The sequence below is a fragment of the Rousettus aegyptiacus genome, unplaced genomic scaffold, assembly GCF_014176215.1.
Source record: "Rousettus aegyptiacus isolate mRouAeg1 unplaced genomic scaffold, mRouAeg1.p scaffold_m13_p_9, whole genome shotgun sequence".
Lineage (NCBI taxonomy): Eukaryota > Metazoa > Chordata > Mammalia > Chiroptera > Pteropodidae > Rousettus > Rousettus aegyptiacus.
The window spans coordinates 7,273,087-7,300,004 of record NW_023416312.1 but is presented as its reverse complement, the minus strand read 5'-3'; the positions used below and the strand labels follow the sequence as shown (position 1 = coordinate 7,300,004).

General features: G+C 41.0%; 1 protein-coding gene across 4 annotated transcripts in view; it reads left to right on the top strand.

Annotated features, from left to right (window-relative positions):
- The window catches only part of SH3KBP1 (SH3 domain containing kinase binding protein 1), a 311,738-nt gene that overhangs the window by 204,223 nt on the left and 80,597 nt on the right, over positions 1-26,918 (top strand). For all 4 annotated transcript variants that reach the window (XM_036227145.1, XM_036227141.1, XM_036227142.1 and 1 more), the window contains 2 exons: positions 7,702-7,777; positions 20,087-20,181. In XM_036227145.1, coding sequence (XP_036083038.1) covers positions 7,702-7,777; positions 20,087-20,181 — 171 coding nt within the window. The remainder of the gene's footprint in view (positions 1-7,701; positions 7,778-20,086; positions 20,182-26,918) is intronic.

Here is a 26,918-nt window from a genome sequence, read left to right as displayed (position 1 = left end):
TCTGTTATTCACCTCATTTTATCTCATTGCATTAGCATTGTATCATCTCACAGCATCACAAGACGCAGGGGGAGTATAGTACAATGAGATACTTTGTGTGCGTGTGTGTGCGCGCGCACACACGTACTTGGATAATAACTCTCCTAGTGAGGGCCTTTTAATTATAATAGATAGGAACTTAAGAGAATGTGAGGGTGGTGGTAGGATGAGAATTTGGAAGTCATAGGCAGAGAGATGTCCACCAGAAACATGGCCGAGACTGGATTCTTCTTTATGGAGATTACTAAGAGGAGGTTGGGGTATGTGCATGGAAACAAAGGAGTAAGGCAGGGGCAACAGAGGTCTAGGAAGGCATTCCAGACAATGGTGTACTGTCACCAGAGACCAGATTGGAAAGAGCTGACACATGACAGTAGCAAACAGTGGGGCTCCAAGAGGGCCTCCTGGCCTGGTTCATTAAGGAGGACATCTCCCCTTCTTTACCTGTTGTGTTATGGTAGGATGGTAATGCTTGGGTGAAAGGTGAAGGGGTGGCATCCCTAAATGCCCTGTTCCATTCAGCAAACACTTACCCTTTGCTTTGTGGAGATAAGAGAATAATTAACATCTGGGTTCTGCTCTCAAGGAGGGCACTATTTCTGAAGAAAAAGGAGAAAAGCAGTTAGACTTCTAAGTATAATACAGTTAATAGATGCTTCTAAAGCAACTGGGAATCTGATGAGGTTTTTAACTTATGATTGGGCAAAGAGGTTGAATGTAACTTGAACTATCACTAACTTTTCAAGACAACCAAGGAAATAAACATTATACGAATAACTTTGTCTTAAGCACAATTTCACAATCATAAGATTACTTTTTAAATTTTATTTTTTCTTATACCCAAGTTTAAATGTAGACCGACATAAGCAGAAGTTACCTTTGAAATATCTCATATACCATACAGAATTGACATAGTGGTATTTGAGGTATTTCAAAGGTAACCTTTGCCCCTAGACCGGAGTGACAAATATGTTTTTTTTTTTCTTTTACTAGACCATACATTTTATTTTTAGAATTTTGAGATGTATTTTACTCTGGCCTATCTTATGTTGTTTGTTATCAGATAGTTGAAGCTGGGTCAACCAAAGGCTGGTGAATTGACAGTTGCTATGTAAATTTCCCAGCAGGTGGAAAAGCCTTCCATTAGAAGCACACAGGCGCTCCATTGTAAGAATTCTCCTTTGTGATAGTTCTCTTTGACTCTGACATGAGCTGTCTCATGGGGCTTCTGCTCTACTCCTACTGCTCCCTGCTGAGCACCAAGAACACTTCTCATTATACCATCAGTCATACATGTTCATGTAAAAACAGATATAAAAAGTTTACAGTAGAGATAAAAGGGGTCAATTATTTGGTGACGTAAGGAAATTTACTCTGGGTGTTGAACACACAATGCAATATATATACAACTTGCTGTTCAATGATACACTTGAAACTAATTTTATTAGTCAATGTCACCTCAATGATTTTTAATTAAGAAAAGTTTACAGTGAGTTTTAATAGCAATTTGTGTAGCTTTCTAAGTAATTTAAAAAATGAAAGCTGAAAGTTCATGGACATAGTCATATGTAAATACTGTTCTGTCTCTCCTCCCATCACTGTCTTCTGTAGCCTATATCTCTCTGTGTTCTGTATATGACCAGGATTTGGGATAACCTTGTTGAAAGGTTGGGCACTCCTCAATATACCACTCTGGAGAACCCAACAAATTGCTGTTTCAGTGTTCGCAGTGATGTTCAACATCCTTGTCTGCTTCTCTGCTTCATGTGGAACAGGCACTTAAATCTGTACTGAACAAAAGGGCAGGAGTACCATCACATCCTCATGCAGTGAAAGGAATGCTTTTGAAGAGCCATCTTTCATCTCATATTTTACCAGCAGTTTAAAAAGTCATCTCACGTGTTTAGCTTTATGTGAGCCCTTGAGTAATGTCTAATATAGCTTCTTGGAAGATCACCATCTTCTAGAATAGCCATCTGAAAGCCCGGTCTGCTGATGGGGGGCCTCACTAACTACTAGAATGCAAGGAACTCTCTTCCTCCTCCCCCTACCCATCTGACTTGGTTGCCTTTAAGATTCAAGAATCTTGTGGAGTATTCTTGGAGAGGAGACTTTCAGAGATGGGACTTAAACTTCCTTCTCCTTAGCAAAGGAGTTTGCATCTGAATTAGAATAAAGTCAGTAGAGTGATTTTATATTTGATTTGACCAGGATCCTGCTCAAATCAAATATATGCTCCAGCAGTTGCAAAGAAAAGCTGACTTATTAGTCATTAGGGAACTGGATTCCACAGGACTCAAGTCCAATGAGTGTCTGTCCTACAAGCATTATGTTTCTTCATTTTGACGCAGAAAAGAAAAAAATTACTTGCTCCACTAACTGAAATCGTATGGCGGGGGCAGTATTTGTCCTGATGCTGTATTATCAGATATTCTAGGCTAAGAGTATAGATGATGCTTCTACTATATACAAACCCCCCAAAAAACTTTATTGAGTACTTTTGTCAAGAGAGCCAATAGTGGAGGGACTTCTGGTATAAAATATTCAAAGGAATTAATTTTTCGATTTATTTATTTTTTAAAAAATCATGTTTTAAATGGAGATTAGGATGTGGTAGGAGAAATACAAGTTGACACCAGCCTGGCAATCACTGTGTTGAAGTGGATCCATAGCAGTAGTCTGATTGTAGAGTTTTCAGCTGCATATAGCCATCCATAAGTACATTCACTCCCAGACCAAGCAGTAGCTTCTGAATTGGGGGACAGGCAGACCAGAGTAACATGGATGTGTTGCTGGGAAGTCTTTAGCCACAGCACAGAAATGAAGAGGAAATGTTGGGCTGAGCTATGGAGCAGAGCCTGAGAGTCTGTTCATTCAGAAGGCATGATACAATGGACCTGTTTGCAAATCTGTTAGGAGGTAAAAGAACTATGTCCTGAGCAGTTTCAACATAGCCCCTGAGTGCATGTCCAGTGCTTGTCCTGCATAAGACATCTTCCATAGGGCACTCAGGAGGGCAAGAACTCGGAACTCTGCAGAGGAAGCCACGAGTACAGATCCTGAATCCTCTTCCACAGCCACTGCAAGCCTGACATCCTTCTTCATTGCTTATAAGATAGATGAGAGATACATGACTATGGTACCTTGATTTTTCTGTCCACTTAGGCCTGCATCATAGCTGACTTTCAATTATACATGACCTGTATGTATGTGTACTGGAGCTAGGCATTGCTTTCATGATGCATGCCCTTTAAAAGGTGGGGTTCTGTTGATTTTTAGCCCAATGGACCAAAGATATTTTCAGAGGTAGGGGAAGCTGTAAGCCTAGTGGGAAAGCAGTACTTCACTGCCCTTTGTTCTCGTGTTCAGCAGAAGAGCAGGGGATAGATGTTATTGAATGGGGTGTTTGGAAACATATAGGGAGTTGGGGCGGATGCAGTGATGGAAGAGCATTACAGGCTGTGAGAGGCCAGGAGCAGTGGTTGTTCAATGTCTTTTAGTGTGTGAGACAGTCTTCAACAATGAAGAATGTCCCACCTAAAATGCCAATCAAGGGAAACAACGTGAGGGTGCTGCAGGGCTTGGCTCTCCCTAAAGGTTAGTCCAGTCGTGGGGATCTGCCTGCTTGGCCTTTGAGGTAGTCTGAGCCCGAGAGGCTAGATGAGGTCTTCCCTTTTTGTTTCAAAACCATCTTTCCATTCGTTAATCCATCCGTTCACCTGCCCATCTTTTCAATATTCCTTTGGTGAAGGGTCTCATGGCCACCTATGTTCCCCCCATTTTTTTTAATCTCAGTGATATGTCATATTATCTGTTCTACTACATTTTCTTTCTGAACTGACTCATTTAGTAGCAACAAGTTCTTATGCCAGTTGAAAATGAAGAAGGTAGAAAGAAGGAAAGAGAAAAGATAGGCAGAAAAGTAAAAAGGATGTTTTAAAATTTATCTAGTATGAGACTACACACTCAAGTTGTTAATCTAAGAAGAGGTATTTGGTTAGCAGTACTGGAGTCCCTCCTACATCTAGGTCGGCAGTTCTCAGACTTCAGTGTGCATCAGAATCCCCTGGAGGGTGTGTTCAGACTGAGACTGCCGGATACCATCCCCAGAGTTTCTGATTGAGAAAGTCTGGGGTGGGGCTGGGAATTTGCTTTACTCACAAGTTGCCAGGTGTTGCAGTTGCCATTGGTCTGGGAACCATAGTTCTCTGGGTCTAGGTTCCAGAGAAGAGGGAAACACCTGAACAGTCCTCATCTCTGGGACACCTAAAGGATCAGACCAAGAGGGGAGGGACTTGCTCTAGATCTTCAATTATGGCCCATGAAGAAGGAGGATGGAATTAAGGCCCAGCACCCTTGGAAAATAAGTACAATATCAGCGTCATCATTACCGCTGTTGTTGGGATCCACACAGAGGCTACATATTCTGAAACAGTGAGAAAAAAGACCAGGGCAAGCTTTGCCTTCTTGTGTATTTCTGTACAGAAGTAAGTGTATTTATTTATTTATTTTAATATTTTTTGTATTAAGTTTATGGGAGCAACATTGGTTAATTCAATTATATAATTTTCAGGTGTACATTATCATTTGACATCTGTATATTCTATTGTGTGTTTACCACTCAAACTCCAGTTTCCTTCAGCTACCATATATTTGATCCCCTTTACCCACTTTACCCTCCCGCTACCCCTCTATATTTGACCCCCTTTACCCCATCTACCTCCCTCCTCCTCCCCCACCCCTTACTCTCTGGTAACCACTAGTCTATGGTCCATGACCATGAGTCTCTGTCCTGTTCATTTGTTTTTAGGTTTATATCCCACATATAAGTGATATCATGTGATTTTCAACTTTTTCTGTCTGGCTTATTTTGCTTAGCATGATTATCTCAAGATCCATCTATGTTGTCACAAATGGCAGTTATTTCACCTCTTCTTATGACTGAGCAAGATTTCATCGTATATGTGTACCACAGCTTCTTTAGCCAGTCATCTATCATAGGACACTTCGGTTGCTTCCATGTCCTGGCTAGTGTGAATAATGCTGCTATGAACATCAGTGTGCAAATTATCTTTTTGGATATGAGCTTTCAAGTCTTTGGGGTAAATACCCAGTAGAGAAATTGCTGAATCATATGGTAGATAATTCTTAGTTTTTTGAGGAACCTCCATACTGTTTTCCATAGTGGCTGTATCAGTTTGCAGTCCCACCAAAAGTGTGTGAGGGTTCCTTTTTCTCTGCATCCTCTCCAACATTTGTAATTACTTGTCCTGTTGATTATAGCTATTCTAACAGGTGTGAGGTGGTATCTCATTGTGGTTTTGATTTGCATTTCCCTAATAGCTAGCAAAAGTGAGCACTTTTTCATATATTTGTTGGCCATTTGTATGTCCTCTCAGGAGAAGTGTCTGTTCAGGTCCTCTGCCCATTTTTGATTGGATCATTTTTTTTGTTGTTGTTGTTGTTGTTGTTGAGTCATATGAGTTCTTTGTATATTTTGGATATTAGGCCCTTATCAGAGTTGTTGCTTGCAAATATATTTTCCCATTCGGATGGTTGTCTCTTTACCTAGTTGATGATTTCTTTTGCTGAGCAGAAGCTTTTTAATTTGATGTAGTCCCATTCATTTATTTTAGCTTCAGAAGTAAGTGTATTTAACTGGAGACCTTTCTTTATGCCTGCGTGCTTGGACGGACTGGTAAATCAGGATATTAGAGATGATGGGCAGCACTTCCTCTTGATTCCAAATAAGGGGGAGTTGTATGAAATACGACCTGCAAAGGTTTCTCTACAGGAAGGCATCTATTTTAAAGCTCAAACCATTAGATGTCTTTTTTTTTTTCTTCAGGAAAGTCAGGATTGGACATAAGTGTTCACTATTGTCTGTTCCTATTTTCCTCACTCCACTCTTAGTAATAACTGAAGTAGTAATTGTTTTTCTTTTCTTTTTTTAATGCTTTTACAATAGTGATGCTTTACTCTGGTGTCCTAAGGTGGGGGAGGGCAAAGAGGTTGCCAAGGATGCTGTCGAAATTGTGAACAGGAATACAAATAACACTGTGAAAACATCTACTGTTATTGTCAGTTCCTGATTTTTCAAGATAATTCTAAGAACAGTTTTTCATCAAATTTAACCTTATGGCTGAATGGCATCAAGCTTTTTTTCTCCTTGATGTTTCCTTGCAATCACAAAATGTTATTAGTTTGAGTACTTAGGAGCACTTGAGGGGTGGCATAATATTTTGGGTTTCATTTTTTATCTAATATAGAAAGCCCTGCAGCACTAAATAGAAATGTCACCGTGTAAAATGTAAAGGCTTTCTGTCACAAATGTTTTTAAAAATTCATGAGGGGCCGAAGATTTGATTTATCTTATCCTCTTTCTGCGATTTATTCATATTTAATGTTAGTTTCAACATTTGAAGCATGAAGACATTTTTCAAATTAAAAACTGTGGTGAATCAGTTTTATTGGAAGAAATATTCCACTGTGCCAGTTTTTGAATTATGCAGTTCATTCCTCTTTATGTGTCCAAGGGGCAGATATATTTGGTTTTCCTAATGGCCAGAAATCTCACTGGGGAAACCCTTCATTGTCGGAGAGGTTGATTCACCCACCTACTTGGTTTTGACAGCTGTTTCCCTGGTATCAATAGACATTTTCCTCGGGCATTAATCACGATCACACAAATATGGTGGCAAAGGAGAGTGGGAACAGACTTCACCTTTGGAACCATAGTTTTGTTTGTCATCTTTTTTGATTTTGTTTCTCTGAGCCCCTGAATTGCCTATGCTTTGGGGAACATCTTTAATCAGAGACAATATCCAGCCTTTTCTATGGATGGTTCCTAAGTGATGACTGATAAAGAATTAGCTGTGAATGGAGGAAAGAAGATGACTTGAATACAACTCATAATGTTTAGTTTTGTTTTTAAAAAAACAACTTGTGAATACACACCTAGGGCCTGCAGCATTGGCCTTTCTCAAAGCTCTGGAGGGTTGAAAGGCTGATGGGAAAGGAGCTACTGCCCTCTTTGTTTCTACCTTTGGAGCAGGTAGACCTGTTCTGGGGGACATGAGCATGTTTACTCACACCCTGCAAGGCAGGTTGACTTTCAGGTGGCTAGAAGGAGACACGGTAAGGCACAGTTGTCCTGAACACTCTGGCTTCTGCCTGTCCTTCCACATGCCCGTCCATTCATCTGTCCTTCTGGTCCTCCATTCCTTAATTTCATCCTTCTTTCTGTCTTTTCATTTCTTCCCTCTTACTACCATTCTTCCACTCCATAGATACTTTGAGTATCTCCTCTGGGCAAGGCGCTGTTCCCCCACAGATTTAGTCAACTTCTCAAAAAATGAGGGAAAATGTATTTATTTTCTCTGCTGAAAGTAATCTTTTAATAAGAATATCAAAGAAGAATGGAAACAAAAAGTACTGAATGTCCCCAAGGATAAAGTCCTTTTTGCCTGGTTTTCCCACTTATTCGTCATTGAGGTTCAGACCTATCAAAGAATAGTAGCCAGTATACAGAGCAGTATAAAAAGTTAAGTGTTCAGTTTTTAGAACCAGTTGTGAGCATTTTGTTCTTACGGTCTTGATTTTATTCCTTTGCTTAGTGGAGAGAATCATCTTGGTAAGTAAAATCATCTTTTTCCTCCTCAGACTATTGGAAAGAAGTTAACTCCCACTACAGCAACTCCAGACTCTTCAAAAACAGAAATGGACAGCAGAACAAAGAGTGAGTTTCCTTATTTATCCATTTTACATTTGAAAGTAGTTAAGGGTTTTCCAGTAATTGAAATGCTTTTGAAAAATTCTCCCATAATCTTAATGGCTTTTTAAAATACATTAGAAAAAATGCACACAAATGTGTTTCATTGGGTCCTTGGGAGGGGGGTGTCCCCTTTATGAAATGTGGTTCTTTCCTGCCTGGTATATCTCACCCATGTACAGAGCCAGGGTTTATCCATATCTACCTAGAGAGCACTTTGCACAGTTCAGGTGGCAGAGAGATTCTAGAGAATGGTGATTTGAGCCATTTAGGGATTCACAGACCTTCAAGTCAGAGAGGCCTTATCTTTGAGCCTAATCACTTAGTCAGCACTTCCAAACCTTGACTTCCTACCAACATCCTCGGCACATCTCTGCTTAAATCCCTCTAGATACAAATGCTTTTCTTCTATGGAGCCAGACATGCTCTTTCTGTAATTTTCCTCCATGGGTTCTAGTCTCTGGCTCTATATTGATATTGGGCTATTTTTTTCTGAACAGTCCTTTAAGTATTTGAGGACAATTGTCTCCCCAAAACCTTCCCAGAGGTCAGTATCCTCAGTTCTAGAGTTGCCAGATAAAATACAGGGTGCTCAGTTACATTTGAATTTTAGATAAACAATGAATAATTTGGGGGTTATAAGTCTGTCCCACACAATATTTATTATCTAACATTTAAAAGTAACTGGGTATCCTGTATTTGTATTTGCTAAATTGGACAACTCTCCATTTCCTTTAGCCTTTCCTCCCATAACTACGGTGTTCTGAATGCACTCTAGTGTGTGTTTTTTTTCAGAAACAAGTATTTCAATTCCTTTTAGGGATTTTTTTTTTTAGCCTCAAGTTTCCTTATGAGGATAATGTGGACAGACTACTAATCCAGTTTGGAAAGCCAAAGACTGAGTCAAGATATGTCATATGTGTATAATTATGATTAATGTAAAAGCAAGCCTAGATTTATTATTTTAATTGTAGAATAATATACCAGGAACACCTTTTGCAGTGCAAAACAGGTAGAGTTGAGAGCAAATAAGGAATACTGCCTTAGACACAAGAAAGTGAATTCATGGAACTTGCTAAGCCAAAAATGGTGGTTTAGATAAATTTATGGATAATTTGAATACAGATGCTAGAGCCCAGTCTTAATGTTTAAAGTTCAAATGAATTTACATGCCTTCCATCTGTTAATGGTACAATCAGACTCCAGATAATAGTATAGTGTTCTAATGTAATCGTTCTCAAATTTAAGTGTGCCCCAGAATCACTTGGAGATTGGAGCCCCACTCCCCAGATTGCTAGACCCCACCTCCAGAACTTCTGAGTCAGTAGATCTGGGGTGGCCTGAAAATTTGCTTTTCTAAAATCCCCACATGGTACCACTTCCTGGTCTAGGGCCCACACTTCGAGAGTCTACAAATGTCCCTAAGGAGAAACCGGCCCTGCATTTATTCATGCAGGTTATAGGCTTATGATGCTAAACCTACCTTTAAGCACTAAAATCTTTAAGATTCTTTAAGAGTCCTGAAAAAAAGTTTTTGTTTCAGGAATTGATAGTTAAACTATTTCTGGAAATATTTCTCTTGTTGAACAGTAGCCCATCCTTCCTTCTGTTCAAATGCTCATTCTGTAGCCATGGCTATCAACGAGTTTATGGACAATGTTATTAGGAAAGTTGCCTGGGAAGCTAGCGTGAGCAGTAGGCAGGAGAAGGAAAAGGCGAAGATGCAGCAGACCTCAAAGGTAATTGGAACGTGGTTCCTAGGCCAGGCTATCCTCGTAACCTGTGACAACCAGTGGCCTTCAACCAGCCTGACTCGTGTTTGCAGAAATAATAATTGGAGAAGCAGAGAAATTTTTTAATGGAAAAGAATTTTAATAGAAGTGAAATATAGCTTTCTATAGATTGATCAACTCTGTCCAGGACAAATAGGACCTTGGGTGATGTGTAGGTTACCTTTAAGGGAGGCTGAGCAGGAGGGAGCTGAGTGTCACTTGTAAGGCTGTGGTACAGAACAGGACAGTCTTCAAGGCATGCTTAAGTGACTAAACCTTAGGTCTCAAGAACTGGATAAGAGCAGGTCCTTAATGCTTTCATTTTGCCCTCTGTTATGTCTATAGGCAGAAGACTGGAGGCTTTTTGGAAGGATTAGGTGGGAGGGGGTTTAGCCGTGTTTGGGAGCAGTGCTGGCCAATACAAATATGTAAGCCACACATATGATTTTACATTTTCTAGTAGCTACATTTTTAAAAAGAAAAAAGAAAGAGGTGAACTTAAATATAATTTATCTCAGCATATCCAAAATGTTATTCATTTCAACATGTAGCACATATTAAAATTATTAAATGAGGTATTTTGATTATTTTTTTCATAAGAGTCTTCACAATCTGGTGTGTGTTTTATATGTACAGCACAACTCAATTTGGAGTAGCCACATTTCAGGTGCTCAATAGCCACATATGCCTTGTGGCCACCATATTGGATGGTATAGGTTAAGAGTTATCCTGGGATCTAAAATGGGGTTCCTGGACCTGATCATTAACAGTTTCAAATGCTCAGCTCCCTTAAGCATGTGAGAGGATGATGACTCTAGCCCAGGAGTCCCCAACCCCCAGGCCGTGGACCGATACCAGTCCATGTCCTGTTAGGAACCAGGCCGCACAGCAGGAGGTGAGCGGCAGGCAAGTGAGTGAAGCTTCGTCTGTATTTACAGCCGCTCCCCAGCGCTGGCATCACTTCCTCAGCTCCACCTCAGATCCTCAGGCATTAGATTCTCATAGGAGCTCTGGTCCCTGGTGCCAAAAAGTCTGGGGACCGCTGTTCTAGCCCATGGCTTGCTCAGTCCTACAAATATCTCCTAACTGTGTCCATCCACCTGACTCTTTGGAAGCATCACGGTTGCGGGGGGGGGGGCGGGGGAGGGATGTTGTTAATGAAGAGTGTTTTTACGAAGGCTGAGTGCTTTGCCCCAAAGTCAGAAAGCTCAGATTTTAGGACCAGCTCTGTTATCAGTTAGGTGTATGACCTTGGGCACATCATTTTATCTCATTGTCTGTATTGTTTGTAAAGTCAGAGGATTGTACTAGAGAAGAACCCCTGAGGTTTCTCCCAGCATCCTCATCCTCTGATCCAATTCCAAAAGTTTAAGATTCAGAATGAAAGGTTTTTCCATTTAAAAAATTGAGCAGCTGGACGGGAGAGACAAAAGGAAGCTGCGAATGATTTGGTCGAAACATCAGATGATGGATGCCATTGGGCAAATTTACAACAGGTGTAAATATGCATGTAAGTGGTAGTGAGTCAGGTAGAATTATCACTGTCAGTGAAGCCTTGAAGGATGTTTACCGGCAGACATTTGTCATGGACCCAGAGCAAGAATTTCTGCAATTTAATCTCACCCCTCACATACTCTCTGGCTTTCATTATAAAAAGCGAATTATGGGGTAATTTTTCTATAATTTCCATGAAGCACCCTATTCCACTAACAAGTGTTCTCCATTTAGAACATTTTGCTGCTTCCAGATTTTGACGCAATACCCATATTCAGGTGGAAGGACACAGGGTGCAGACCAACTACTAGAAATGACCCTGAGCTTGGGAGCGATACATTCTCCCGCCTTCTGGTTTGAAGACAAACCTATGTCAAAAATCGCCTGGCAGCACAGGGGAAAGAAGGTCCCTCCTGCACAGCTAGCTGTCTCCTTAGCATGCTAAACTACAAACTCATATCAGGCTTAAGAGTTATGATGATTCAAAAAATGTTCGTGTGAATTGGCATTTTCTGAGTGAAAGTAAAGCTCAGCTATCAGGATTTATTTGAACAGCTAACATCATCTCCCCTTCCCCAATAAAGCTTTTATGATATTGAAATTTATCTGAAACATATGCTGGGGAACAGATTGCCATAATTTTCATAACAAGAGGAAAAGTATCTAAATATTCATAAATGAATGCCCTGAGGTTCCTCCAGCTTAGCACATCTGGAGCTTCCCTCTTCCTTACTACAAGTGATGCAGATTTGTGGCCTCTGTGGGCTAAAAAGAAAATAGCCCAGGAAAAAAAGACTATTTAGTATCTTTGTGAACAAACAGTTCAGTCTTAGGTATTCAGAAAACCAGTTGAGCAGCTGGGTTAGGAAGAAAATCACCCTTGACAGAATTTGTACAAAGGCAGATCAGGCTTCAGAATAAATACTGACTGTGGGGCAAAGGCTTAACCTTCCCGCCAAACCTCCCCTCACTTCATCATTGGGTACTTTTGCATCACCTTTCTGATCACTTTGTTCATTGACTTGCTTCTTAGGAATTGTCCCCTATGATGGTGACACATGGTACCTTGTTGCTGTCATTGGTTCCTCAAGGTGGGGACTGTGTCTCCTACTCGATATCTCCACCTTACAGCCCAGAAGAGTACCATGAACTCAGCGGGCACATAACAAATGGTGGTCGATCAGATGGAAAATTATAAATGATTTACAGTTTACCAGGCTCTATATTGGACAGTCTTTTAAAAAGTGAAATAGTAACTGTGGGTCCCTTTTCTTAAGTTCACAGTCACCATGAGGAAAGGACATACTTATTCACATAAAACCTTTGAACTTACTTGGGGTTTCTGAGGGGTTAGCAGTGGTTGCCAGTGGGACTTGACAGATCCATTATTCTTCCAGCTCTTCTTTAGCCCAATCAGCCTGAGAGTACCAGGACAAGCCAGGCCTGTCTGAAAAGGTCAGGTTTACTGGCTCATTGCACCAAGGACATCGCAGAGGAGGACCTGTGGGGTATCGCACCACACAAAAGAAAAATAAGAATAGTTACAGATTTGGAAGGGACGGGGAATGTAGCAAAATTTAAACTAAGCAGTATTTGCTGCTTTTCTGTGTCAAAGTAGCAGTTCTTTCAGCCAAGGATAGAACATTCCATTCTTACTGATGTGATATGAAAAAGCAGTTTCTGATAGTTTGGTTTTAAAGGACAAACTTTCTCAGGGAATAAGGAAACAGTAGTTACTCAGAGAAGGGGTCGCTAGGACCCTTTCCAGCTGCAGCACATACTTGGGAGAAATACTATTTCCCGGTCACTGTGCAGCTGGCTGGATCTGTGTTTGTTACCCCAGCCCGACAAATAGCTGGGCAGATTTTTATTTTCTCAGTCTGAGCAATTTTTTGCTTTCTCACCATATGTTTAAATAGGAGATGAAAGGGCCAGCTCCCTTGTGTCAGTTTTCCCCCCAGCCTTACCTGGGAGCACTTTTATCCTCATTTTCCAGGACAGATGTTCTCGCTCACGTATCTTCCCCAAAGCTCACTCATTCTTGGGCCTGGGAATTTGGGCATATCCAGTTTGAAACGAGTTTCCTACCCAGTGCTTTAGTGCCTCCGACACCCGATGGGTACTAAAGTCCCCAGGCTCAGTGTCTCAGCGGTCCCCCCTCTCCCTAGGAGGCACCTTTCATCAAGTGTCACCAACACAGCCCTCGCTGTCAGGAATCAGAATGGGGGTTTTACTGCAAGGGTTCCCAGCCTGCCCATGCTGCTGAAGACCTGGATTTGAATACAGTCCTCTTGGAGAAAGAAAGCTAACTCCCTTTGTGTTATCCTCTTGGATTTCCTTTCTCCCAAAGTCTCGGAGCGTCTCTTCATCTGAGCAAGAGAAAGTGCCATTAAGAGGAACCATGATCTGCTCCATACTAGAGAAAAGAAAGGCTTTGCTTGTCAGATTTTTCTCTTCTTTAAAAAACATTTTTCTTTTTTAAAGTGAGAGAATAAAAGGTGTTATAATGCATAGTGTGGAATAATTTGAAAGTCAAATTCCCAGCAGCATCTAAGACCAGAGGAGATCATTGTGATTTGAGTCACAATCAGCTTTTTCATGAAGGAAGACTGGAGTTGGGCTGGAGTTGACAACATAGAGATGTACACACTGTGTTTCACTTTCCTGTCTGAATTATCTGTAGACCAGAGTTTTTTCATCTCAACCCTTTTAGCATTTGGACCAGGTCACTCTTTCTTGCAGAGTTGTCCTGTGTCCATTGTACGATGTTTAACAACATCACTGGCCTCCACCCGCTTGACGCCAATAATACCACCTTCTTCCCGCCAGTGACAATCACACATGTCTCCAGGCATTGCCAGTGTTCCCTGAGAAGCAAACTCACCCCAGTTGCAAACCACTAGTATAGACTGTACTAAGCTCCATGAGGGCATTGCTGCTGGGCACATGGTGGACACTCAGTTCCTATTTCTTCAATGAATGGCAAACCTACTTCTTATCCACTCCTCCCCATTAACCCTGGATCCTCAGACTCTGACCCAGGACTAAGCTTACCATCTAAATCTATCATAGAACACCGCAGCCAGATACCACCACCACACTGGTCCATGCTCTGGGTCCCCACAGTTGTTTTGTTCCTTTCTAGAATTAAATCTTTGCTAATACCTGTGGCTAGATCAATGGCTCTCACAGTGTGGTGCCTGGACCAGCAGAAGCAGCATCACCTGGGAACTTGTTCAGAGATACAAATCCCCAGGCTCTGCCCTAGCCCTATGGAATCAGAAACCTTGGGGATTCTGCTTTTACAAGTCCTCCAGCTGGCGCCGATGCCCATTCAGTAGTCTCAAGCTTCAGTGTCAAGGAGAATCACCGGGGTGCTTGTGGATTCTTGCTCCTACCTCAGACCTGTTGATTGGGATCCCCCGGGAAGGGGTCTGGGATGGCATAGAAGGAACATCATTCTTGTCATCAGGGTTGGTTGGGAACCCCTACTCCTACTCCTCTAGTTAAAGTTTTAGAACATCATTACAGAGTCCAGTGCTACTTTGTTATTCCAAGAAGGGGCTCCTAATCTCTACCTTGGGAAATAATGTCCTCATTTCTGATACTCTGATGCTTCAAGCTGAACATGTTGCTCCCATTCTTTCCTTACTGTTGCCTTGTCAAGGTCTCTGTGTATACATACCTTATCTCTTCTCCTTGATTATAAGCTCCTTGAGAACAAGATATTAGTTTTATTTAACTTAATTTCTTCTCTAGAACATGATAGAAGTTCATACCCTTATCATAATTCCAAAACACAAAAACCCGGAAAACTAAAAGGTTTTATCATTTGGGTGATAAAACTTGTCCTGGACCAACATGTATCTGTGTATATCCTTTATTTATTTCACTTAGGTTTATGAATTATCCGTTTGCTGCAGAATTTTAATGTATTTGATGGTTGGGTACAGCTCCAGACTCCAGCTGAGGTTGTTATATAGTATATGCCAAATATTTCCTTTCTAAAATCCGAAAAATTCTGTGCCCAAGACTTCTGGATAAGGGCTTATGAATCAGTAATGTCTCAGGTAATATTTGTCAGTTTAATGAAAGAATCTCAGATTGTGATGCTGGTGAAAGTAGACGGCATTGAGCTTGATAGTTTTGTTCTGTTATCCCAAAGGAAAAGAGTTCTAGGCATGACCTGGTACTTTCCACCTCTGCTAAAAGTTCCGGAAGGCTTCCTATCAGACTCTGCGACACATGGGTTTTGATCACTGTGTCTTAAGATTAAGCCTAGAGAATCATCCTGGATTTAATGTTATTTCCTCATTGTGTGTATGTGTATGTTCTGCTTGCCAATGTTTATTCTGTTTGTTTTCCTTTTTTTAAGCTCTGAGTATTTTTTTAAAGTTGGTTTATTTTGTTTTTTATATGAATAGATTATAAAACCAGCTGAAGGGAGTCATGGGATGTGGGCACATGAGTTCAATTCCTTAAAAAATTTGTTTTTAATCTCGTAAATTTCTAGAAGTTTAGAGATTGAAATGTGTTTTTTTGAAGGGGGAGTGAATCATGACTGGACTACTTGGTGGTTTTAATAGAAAAAGTTACTTAATGTTGGAACACCAGTTACTAATCAGTACAGGGGAGCTCGATCTGGAACTAGGCAAAGGTTTCAGGATCCTCGAACTTTCTCATATTGTACATGTTTTCTCTGTACCTTTGAATGTGTCTATGTTTTTTTCCTTTTTTTTTTTGTAAAGAGAGAGTGATTGTTTTTGATCAGATTCTTAAAGGACTCTAAAGCAAAAAAAAAAAGTTTAGGAACTAACTTAGGGATTAAGTTTTGTGCTAATTCATTAGTATTTTTTAAATCTTTCAAAAGAAAAATAGAGACAAAATATCTCAATCGCTAGATAAATTGTGCCTTTATTTATGTGCATGTGTGTATTCATTCCTATTTTATCTTGGACTAATTAAATCCATCTAAATGATGAATAGATGGAAAATGCCTACCTCCAAAAGTTAATTCCATTCTCTTCCTCTCCATCTCTGTCTGCTACTCATTTAAAATTTATCATCTTCCCATGTCAAAAAAGATTTGGAATTTTACTCTTCTTTCAATATGCATCAAATGCCTCCTCTTTTGTGAACTCTCTCCTGAATGGAATCTTGCCTTTCTCTGAAACACTATAACAGTATCACATCATAGTGAGTTTATGCTTATTCATGTTTGTTTTTTCTTACTGTCATTCTTTCCCCCCTTTCTTTCTCCAGACATTAGGTTGTCACTACCATGTGAGAGTGGACTGACTCGAGTCTCACAGCTCCAAGAACTGACAATATCGTTTTCATGGTGGTGACTCAATAAATGTTTGAATTAAAGTAGGGAATATCTTTGTCCCATATACTATAATCTTAAAATCATGGTCTCAGAGTTTATACATTTTTTATATATGTTTATTTTTGAGTATCTTAAAACCATTGGTACATCCAAACCAACATAATGCTTCTATTTTCAAATACTACTGAAATAGGGCCCAAATGTCCCAGAAGTAAAAACAAATTCTTATTTTCAAATATATCATAATAACGGAAAATGTGAGGCTAATGGTTGCCATATTTGGTCAGGAGCAAGTTACAGTGCCTTAACTCGAGCTACGTAGTATCAGAGCTGACAATGACTTAGGTCTAGCCTAGTATGCTCCTTGGAACCTCCAGAGTTTCATTGAGATGTTTTTGGGGAACTGGGTGGGAGATGGGTCAGCCCCACTGTCTAATTAAAGAGCAACTCTGTTTTTAGTTGTTTTATATTGGAATTTTGGAATACGTTTAAATTTCCAGAAAGTGTTCTACTGAATTTAACCACTCTCCTCTTACCCCTCCTTGGCTAGCCTCTCATTTTTCACCTGAGGAAGTTGTTGTACAGAGCTGCTACATGATTGCCTCGGGACAGACCAACTGGGATCGGACCCAGTCTTGATTGTCTTGACTCTTTGCCCCAAATTCTGTCCTCTTACTTTGCTGTCCCTCAAATTTTTCTCCGCTTTATTGGTGTCACTAGGGTATCAGGAAACATCAAGTGTGAGCTGTGTCAGGTTCTAGGGATGCAAAGAAGGACAAGATATGCAGGAATCTGCTTCATGGAGTGTGGTGGTTGACAGTAACCACTGGTGCCAGTATCTCCTCCTATATCTAAAATTGGTTCTTTCTGGATAATTCTGTGTCTAATGCCTCACAGTGTTCTAAAACTAGCTTATAGAACTGTATAAATTTATTAAAACTCTTCGAACTGTACAATTAAAATGGGTGAATTTTATGGTTTATAAATTATATGTCATTAAAACTGTGTTTTTTGACAGGGAATTACTGGCCCTCCTTAGCTTATAGGGAAATAAATTGTGGGCATAAAACAAAATGGCCGTGCAAACATTTTAAAGGCACGCCAATACTTTCTTGTAAATGTTTTCTCATTATGTTGGTTACAATTCAATTCCACAGTCATTTGTTGACCCCCTCCTGCAGACCACGTCCTGAGGTAGCAAGGGAAAAGTTGGGGTGGGGTGGGAGGGAATGACAGAGATGCATAGGAAGAGGCTTTTGGGGGGGGGGAATCAGATTCGAGTCAAGTGTTTCAGAGGAGATAATTGGAAGTGTCCTCTTTGTTCTACCGAATTCCTTCATCTCAGGATACCTTCTGCTTTGAGTGATAAATACCTACCTAGCCACAAAGTGGTGGTAAGCAATAGAGTTTTATTAAGTCAGGTAATAAGAGATCCAGAGGCATCTGAAGTGGGTTAATTTGACAGACATCTCAACAGTGTCAGGGTTCAGGGTCACCTCCTCTGTGATTTTCTTGGTTTTGCTCTCAGGATTGAAATATAACTGCAACAGGGCCAAATATTACCCTCTCTTCCAATAAAGATGAAACAGTGTTAAAAGCAGAAAGGTAGGGGCAACTATTTTACTCTTCTCTCTTTAATAAATTAGGGAACGAAATCTAACAGCTTCTCCCCTGCCAGCAGATTTCCTCTCACATTTCATTGGCTGGGAATATATTACATGCTCACCTTTAAACCAATCACAAAGAGGAGTAAGATTAATATTATTTGCCTAGACATATTTTCCTCATCCCTAGGGCTGTGGCAGAGTTCCCTATTCCTCAGTATAATGACTGAACACATTAGGATTCTATGAACTGGGAAGGAGATGGGGAATGACTGCTGGGAAGTTAACAGTTAGTTAAATTTTTTTTTTATGGAAAGAAGTAGAAACATGACTTCTTCCTTTTCTTCATTGACCATGGGTGTCTCCTTCTTAAGCTGTCTCCATAATTTTGATCCAATGAATTATTCTCAAACCTGGAAGTCTGCAGGGCAGTTCTTCAATACTAGTATATTCGTTTCAGTTTTGTTGTAAGTTTTGAGGTTGGGTAGTCATATTTCTCTAGATAGTCAGTAGAAAATTGGTAAGGAGCTGTCATTATCCAATTTAAAGATGCTTAACTTTTTCCTTCCTTTTAGAACATTTGGCCAATTTAGAATTTTGGGGTTTGCTATTACTAATTAAAGAGAAATGGAACATTGTAACTATCTAGACTTGGAACCTTAAGGCAAATTGCTATTGATGGGATTCAGAACTAGTGCCCCTCAGCATGAGTTAATGAGCAAAAGACATCAGGAGCCCAGAGTACCTAAGACGGAAGGTTTCCAATGCTAGGAGAGGGGATGTGACAGGTATCTTGGAACCACTGGACAGAAAGCAAAAATATCTGCGTAGGAACAAAGTGAGTCCTTATCTTACTCTCTTCTCCCTTCTCTTCTCTCTGTTTTATCTAGACCAACCCTAGACCACAGTGTGTCTGTATTACAGAATTTTTATTGCCTTTATTTTATATATCACTCTCCTTGATTGATGTGATATTAACCGCAAAAAAAAAAAACACATTTCAGTGATATAAATGGTACTAGGGACAATATCATTGATACTTATGTGTATAGCTAGCTCTAGGTTATGATCTGTCTGCAGGAACTGGCCTAGTCCTTGGGAAATATCTAAGGTCATTTAAAGCCATTAGGACTGTTGACTTTGATGCAGAATAATAAACGCCTGTCCCAGTAGACACAAATTCTCTTGAATTTTTCTTTCTACCTTCTTTTCTGAGTTATCAACTCCAGTTTTCTAAGTCTTGATTTCCCAAATACCTTACAGATGTTTTCACTGTCTTCTAAACTAGTGCTTTTGTGTAAATGGAGATTTCATATCAGATAGACTTTCAAAAGCACATAATTCAGAACATATAATATGATTTTTCATGGCCTTAGTGTTTTCCCCTGTTTGGCAAGGGCTGGTGCGTATCCTCACCGATGAACAGCCCTGTCTATGAACAGTCAGGTTCCCAGAGAGAGGCCATGGCACATATTTGTACAAGTTCACCACCCCCAGACACACACATGTATGTAAAGAACATTTGGTTAGTATTTGTTGGCTATTTGTGATTGACATGTGTTCATATATAAATATATATGAACATCTGTCTCTTAAGATGTAACATAATGAGTCTTTTTCATTGTTTTGAGTACTATGTTGGCTTCGTAACATACATAAGTACCCTGTTTCTGATTTAGTGATATGCAGAAGAAGACAGAGCAAAATTTAAGCTTTTTGCTCTTTTAAATTATGTCTGCTTATGCATGCACCTGAAGAGTATATAAAATATACACATCTCTTTTCCTAAGGCCAAAGAAACCTTTTTGCTTTTCTGCCTGAGAGAAGAAAAACAATCAATGGCATTTCATGATGTCAGATTATTTGTGAGGGAAAGAAATGAAGAAAATAATTATGCATGAGCCCCAAATGAGCAATCTTAGGTAATTTTCTGAGGGTGACCCTTCCTTTATCAGTAGTTATATCTTATCCATTAAATGTACTTTTCCCTGAAGTTAATGTGATCGAGAACATATTCTCTTGGGCCAACTCATTAGATAAAGCATTTTAAAAGTTGTGTTTTTTCTTCTTCTTACAGCCAAGGATTACTGCAAAGTAATATTTCCATACGAGGCACAGAATGATGATGAATTGACAATCAAAGAAGGAGATATAGTCACTCTCATCAATAAGGTAAACAAAAGTTCCCTCCTGCCTTCTAAACTGTGAACCAGTTTAGGGAATTGACTGGATGGGACAAGCTTTGTTTTACTCCTTGAAACTCTAGGTTTTTATGGTCCTAGACTCCTTTGGAAGACTCTTATGTCTTTCCTCTTGATCAGGCTAAGCCAGATGTATCCAAGTGAATGAATGAATTTGGAAATCAAATAGGTTCTGTTTGCCTTGGAGCCACAGCTGCAGATTTGCATTGCCCTGCAGAAAACGGCTGTCCCAGAAGGGCTAACCTAGAAGGTGGCCTCCTTGGCTGCAGAGCGCGCCCTACACAAGCAGCTCTGGCTGCAAAGCTCTGGGTCGTGATGTATCCAAAGAGAAGCTTTAGAAAGGCAGGTCATGCCTCACAGGCAGAAAACGCTTAAAGAATGTTTGCTGTTCAGATCAAAGACAGGTAGCGTGCCTGAGAGAATTTTGCCTGCCTTGTTTGGGCTAAGAAGGTTGAATGATTTTATTATCATTACAGGCAGAGCCCTATAATCATATAGAGAGCTATAAAATCGGTGTGAAGCGATGCGGCTTAACAGGGCCTGGTCCATGTACTATGTATACTTCCATGCAATAGGACTCACCAAGCAGATAGTTGAAAGATATATTATTTAAGAGATTCCTAGAATATTATGACCTTTTCTCTTTGATACTAGATTTTTACGATGGTCAAATATGATGAAAAACTGAACTGTCTTTAAGATGTGAAGGTGGTTTTATTCTTGTATTAAGGTGAGTGGCAGGGAACACTTAATTCCCTTAGCACAAGCATCGTGGCTGCCTGGGCTCCTGTAGAGCTGCAAAGCATTGGCAGGATGGAGGGTACAGGGAAAGGGGAGAGAAAGCGGGGGGTTAGTGTGAGAGGTAGACCCTGGGTTCCACTGCCTCTGACATTACCGAGAGGGAGTGGGCTCTGGTAGTGCCTGCTCCCCTATCCCCCGCCCCCAAGTATATCCAAAAGGTAATTGGTTTGATTTACCCTTATAATCAAGGACAGTTACCCTTAAGAAATGACTGTAGAGGTTATGTGTTTTAAGAGCCTGAGCCAATGATGCCAGGGAACTAATGACCCCAGAGATTAAGTAGCTTGCCAGACGTCACATTATCTTAGGGAAAGAGCTGGTCTTCTCACCTACTCCATATGAACGTGATATGCTAAGGGCGGGCTCCTTTCTGGAATAGCAAACTATTCTCTGCTTTGCTGATCACCCAAGACCTCGTCTATCTTTTTACCTATAAAATATCCTCCCATGAACTTATTTCAGTGTGTCTCTATTGGTCGTTAGAGTTTTCCATGACAGAAGGGAATCGGAGGAGGGGGAACGCTTCCCTCTTCTTCCTTTCTGCCAAAGAGGCAGCAGTTCTTCCCTGCCTTTACCACCTTTCCTTCCTCTGGTCCTTTGGACGCACCTCCTTCAGGCTGCTGCTTATGCACAGTGCACACTCTATTTTGAATCAGACCCTTAACCAAACACTTCGAATGGGAAAGTTAAGTGGTTTTAAGGCATAATACAAATACTTCGAGAAACAGTGCAGGTACTTGGTTTTCTACTACGAGAAACATGGAGAGCACTTTCCCCTGTGATGAGAAAGCAAGCAGAGAATTCAGTAGCTGCCATTCTTCATAGTCTGGAGACTTACTTTCCTATTTTTGTTTTTGTTTTTGTTTAGAGAGGGGCAGCTGCATTTTAATTGAAAACCAGATGTATCAATAATATTCAATAAGGTTTTGGGAAAAGAAAAAACCACCATGGATAGTCCCTTAGGTGAATACATCTATTTTTACTGTCACATACCATATTCTGGTCCTTGATTATATATGACGAGAACATATTCATCTTGATTGTTTTATTCCTTCCTCCTGGCCTGAGATCCAGTCTGTTAAAAGAATCTGTTTTTTCTAAAGAGCTTAGTCAGAAAGGGACTCATTCCTGGTCCCACCAACAGAGGGGAAAGAAAGGAATGGCATGTGTGGAAGGCTGCTATCAAGAGCTTCCCGAAGCTTGCACCTGGTTTCCCCAGTTTCATAGCTTAATGTATTAGGAAGCAGTTTGGAAACTGTGATGCAGCTTGCAGTTTTGCTACTGCATTTGCAGAGCATGACCTTGCCATCCTCACCATGCGCTTGGTCCTTGACCGAGCTTGCACAGTGATCCTGCTCCTCAGGCCTAGCGTGCCCATGTCATTTTGACTCTTGCCCCCCGTGCCGCCCTCGTTGAGGAGCACCAGAACCTAGATTCTGCCCTTCTGCGTCTTTGCCACTTCCCGTCCATGGTAGAGCCAGGCCCAGGATGGAGGCTACACCTCCCCAGCCATCTTTCTCCCCAGTACCCTCCACAGCACCTGCTTCAGAGGAAAGTCCTGGGTGGCCAGAGGTAGAGGGCCACTTCATCCCCAGCTCCCTAGCTTCTTTTTATCATCCCATAATAGCAGTTTGCTCATGCAACCCCTCCACTCCAAAGAAAATCTTAAGTAACTTTCCCTCTGTTTTTTGTAAAATCTGGTTTTCTTCTGCATTCATTGGCCCAAGCGGTCTGGCCTCGGTCTGGTCTCAGTCTGGCTTTCTGGCCTTGGTCCATATTTTTGTTCTATACAAAGTCTCCCATGATGTCCCCATCCTACTTATGTGTTCTCCCTAATTTGACCCAGACCATTTTCCTGCTGCCTATATGCCCTCTGCCTACCCACTTAGCTGCTTGTTCAATAGCTGATAATACAGCCAGTCTTAACTCATGCTACATCTTATGCTCAGGCTCATTTTGAGCCGGTCGTTTTAAAGAAGTTTTGTGTACTCCATCATTTCATTTTTATTATTTTCTATGGTCTGTGAAATCAGGTCTCTTGATATCCTGTACTTATGCCATCCTTGACCTAGCATTCCAGTTTGTTGGAAGCAGCATGTTAAGTTGACAAGTAATCATGTAGGCTACCAGCTCAGAGAAAGCAGAGCTTGAATCCCAGCAACACCACTCCTGGCTGTGCGTCTTTGGGCATGTCATCTAACCCCTCTAAGCCTCAGTTCCCTCTGCCATAAAGCTGGCCTCACAGGGCTGCCATGAGGATTTACTAAGATGCTATGTATAAAGTGACTTTCTCAGGGACTTGTCCACCAGTGGTAGCTGTAGTCCTGGGAATTGTCACTTCGACTTCAGCTGCACTTTCTCTAACCTGGTAAGCAGGAACGGAAGGGCTCTTGTGTCTGGGCCCAGTGTTGCTATAAGGGCTGCAATGCCATGACAAGAAGTAAGTAATTAACAGTGGTGAAAAATCTACCTAAAATAGTTCAGAATTCACAGTGGATGAGATTTCAGTAAGAATATGGAGAGAAAATGGGCCATAAATATTTTGCCTGTTGAAAGTGAAAACAATTAAGTCTGAATCTATCAAACCCTACTGATGTTGTAGAATATTCTTACATTTTCCTCTGAGTTAAGGAGTCTTTGACAAGTTCATTTAGATGATTGGGTGTAAAATGAATGGCTTCACCATGATTTACTTAATATGCACTTGGATATGCTTCGTTATTGTATGTATGAGTTGAGATGAAAGACCCAAATTGTTATTCTTTAATTTGATTGCCTTTTCTGTAGAGGTTCTCGATTTACCCAATTCCACCTGTGTTTTCCTTTTCAGCCAGTGAAGGTGGTTTCCCTTTGCCCTGCTTTTCTGTGCAGTGGCAGGAGTCACAGGGCAGGCGTTTTGCCCTCATTTTTAGCCCTAGATTGTCACTTTCTGTAGCTTTCTAGAAAATGAGTCAGACGTCTTTAGTGGGAGTGCCTGTAAGCCCTCTGCAGTTCCTGAAATAATGCGCAAAGACCCGAACTATTTGTGTGTGTCCCTGGAAACTAGGATGAAATGTGGCAACCCAAATGGTTTGTTTTCTGGTTTATTTATAAAGAATTCTTGTGGATTTGGGAACATTTCCACTTGTGCAGAACACACCTGTGTTTAGCTTTTATTTCCAGTCACTCAAAAATAGCTCCTTCATCTGTGTTCCTGCCACCCCCATCCCTGCCTTCCTGATTTGTGCTCGGAGTGTGGCTGAAAGGGTTCAGAAGCCTCTGGGTCTGGTTTCCAACCAGAGAAACTCCCTGGAGAAAGGCTGAGAGCAGCCTGGTGGGGTCAGGCCAGGCTCAGCTGTGATAGTGGCCACCATTGAAGGGTGTTTCTTGCCCTGGCCACTGCCACTTGGGGCTGAGCAAGCCCAACTATGGAGAGGGACAATGTTCCTGCCCTTGGCCAACAGCTTTCTGGCCTCAGAGCGATGGCCTTTTCCTCCCAGCCCCCTCAATCTAGGAGAAAGGGCTTCCCACATGACCTGTTTGTGAACATGTATCTTCAGGTGTTTCAAGTAAAAAAGATTTCCTGAGTAGCTGTGTCTTTGACCTTTATTAAAGCAGACACAATACCCCTGTTTCTTCAAGGGTATAAGCCCATTCGACAACATCAAGGTCAACACAAAGAAAGATAATATTGACTAAAATCATGGAGCAGTAGAGATGGAGAGAAGGGGAAAGAGATAATATAAGCCGGCATTGATGTTCAGGGAAGGAAACTGATAGATGCACTCTGAAGAAAGGAGGAACCCAGAAGATCACATATAGGTAGAAGTAGAAGGTAACCACCACACACAAAAAAACTGGGAGTTTTGTCTTTGCCTAAGGATGTGTCAAACTAGGGAGCCCAAATATTTGGAGTTAGCCCTGCTATGAGGGCAGAGTTAGGACTGAGTACTAACTACCCCAGCTTCCTGCATCTCTACCTCAGTGTGTGTTTCTCCCTCCTTTCCCAGATAATGGTTGAACGTTCGACTTAATAGTGGCCCAATCTCCCTATATGACCATAGCTTCCCAATGCAGGACCCTCTGTGCTGCTGGCAGCAAGAGCCCAGGACTCCTCATCACCATTCCTTTTTCCTCCCAAATCTTTCCCGAGCTCAGCCTCACATCAGCCCTGGGAGCTAGGTGGCACCACTGGTATTTTGTCTGGATTATAAAGGAGAACCAGGCCCAGAACTTTCTCAGAAAGTGGAAGCAACTTTCCCAAGGTTCGCAACAGCAAGTCAGTGGCAGAGCCAGGGCAGAGGTATCTCCTGACCCTGAACTTGAGAACTGGGCAGGGCAGTACTGTCTGAATTTCTTTGAGGTGACGGGAGAGTCAGATGCTTGTGGTAGGTGGTGCTCAGCCACTCCCAAAGGTGACTTGTGTACTCATTAAGTCACCCATTGTTGATAAATATGTAGGGCAAGTGCCTGTGGGATTTTCTTTCTAAATTAATTATATTATCATTATTTTACCAGGAAAACAATATCACCACGATATTACCTCATCCATATGTTTCTGACACTTGCATTTTGGTGTCTATGTTTCTGATCTCTTAGGGTCAGGATCATCCATGATTCCATTGTCACCTCTACAGAAATGAAATGACAATACAGAGGAAATGAGGAGCTCAGCTCAGGGCTAACGTTGGTTCTTTTTATGCCCAAAGCCCTCTCGTTCTACTTCTTTCTTTCCCTTTCTTCCCACATTCAGTGTATTTTGTCTTCCTCTTCTCTTCTGGGTCCATGCACCACTCAGCTTTCTGCTTGCTTTTACCATGGGGAGAAAAAAGGTGGGAGTCCTGAGCTCCTTCCTAAATCATTCTGTGATTACATGTTCTTTTGTTGGTTCTAATGTTTATTTTCCCTTCTTGCCTCTCTGCCATTAATTCATTAATTGAAACATTTATTCATGAGAAAAATGTCTTCAGACTGTCTTATTTCCCGCCCCGCAGGAAGCAAAGATGTTTCCTCAAAGAGAAGTGGCTTTAGGAATCTCAAGAAAAGTTCGCATCTTGGTATAAGAAAACCGATCAGCTAAATAGATTGCTGGCCTTGACCCTTTCTCTCTCAACTGCTGAAGCTTTTAGCAGAACTGAAATGGTAGCATTAAATGTGGTTTCAAGGGTGAGGAGTAAATTAGCAGGTGTCACCCTAAAAATGATGACATGCTGACAGACCCATTAGGAGGACATGTTTTATGAGTGAGCGAAGAAGTTAAGCATAGGTCCGGGATCATCTGGGTTTACACACATTTGACAAATGTCAGTGTTCAGCAAATGAGTCATTTGTGTCATAGGATGTGTATTTCTTGCAAGATGGCCTGTCTTGTTAGACTGAATATGTCCTTTCTCAAGACAGGAGTCACACTATATCTCCTTCTCAGAGCATTAAAAATCCCAAGGAATACAGTTTGCTGTTTTGTCTTCCTCTTTTAAGTAACCAGGACAATGGGATATGTGAGAAGAATCCTGACACCATAGTGCATTTAATCAAAATTGTTCCTCATTGAGCTTTGTGTATCCTCACCAACATACAGTTTTAAATTAGATGAGGATGGGAAACATAGGACTTGAGATGGAAGAAAACTTCTCTTTAGTTTACCAGTACACAGTCAAAACAATGCCTGCCCAAAATTTTGATGGTGACGATTGCAGATTTTTCATAAACAGTTTGCAGTTGCTGCAAACTCCCGCCTTTATGTGCCACCACAAATTACATAAAACTGTCAAAAGAGACCCTGTGTTTGTTCAGCCATATTGTCATCTCTTCCAGAGTGCTGTGCTTTAATGGCGGGACATCCGTAATTCTTGGAATGGCATCTTGGGAATCTTTTTTCCTGCCACACATAAAAAAAAATCCGCAAGTGTCATAAAGGATTAGAGAAAC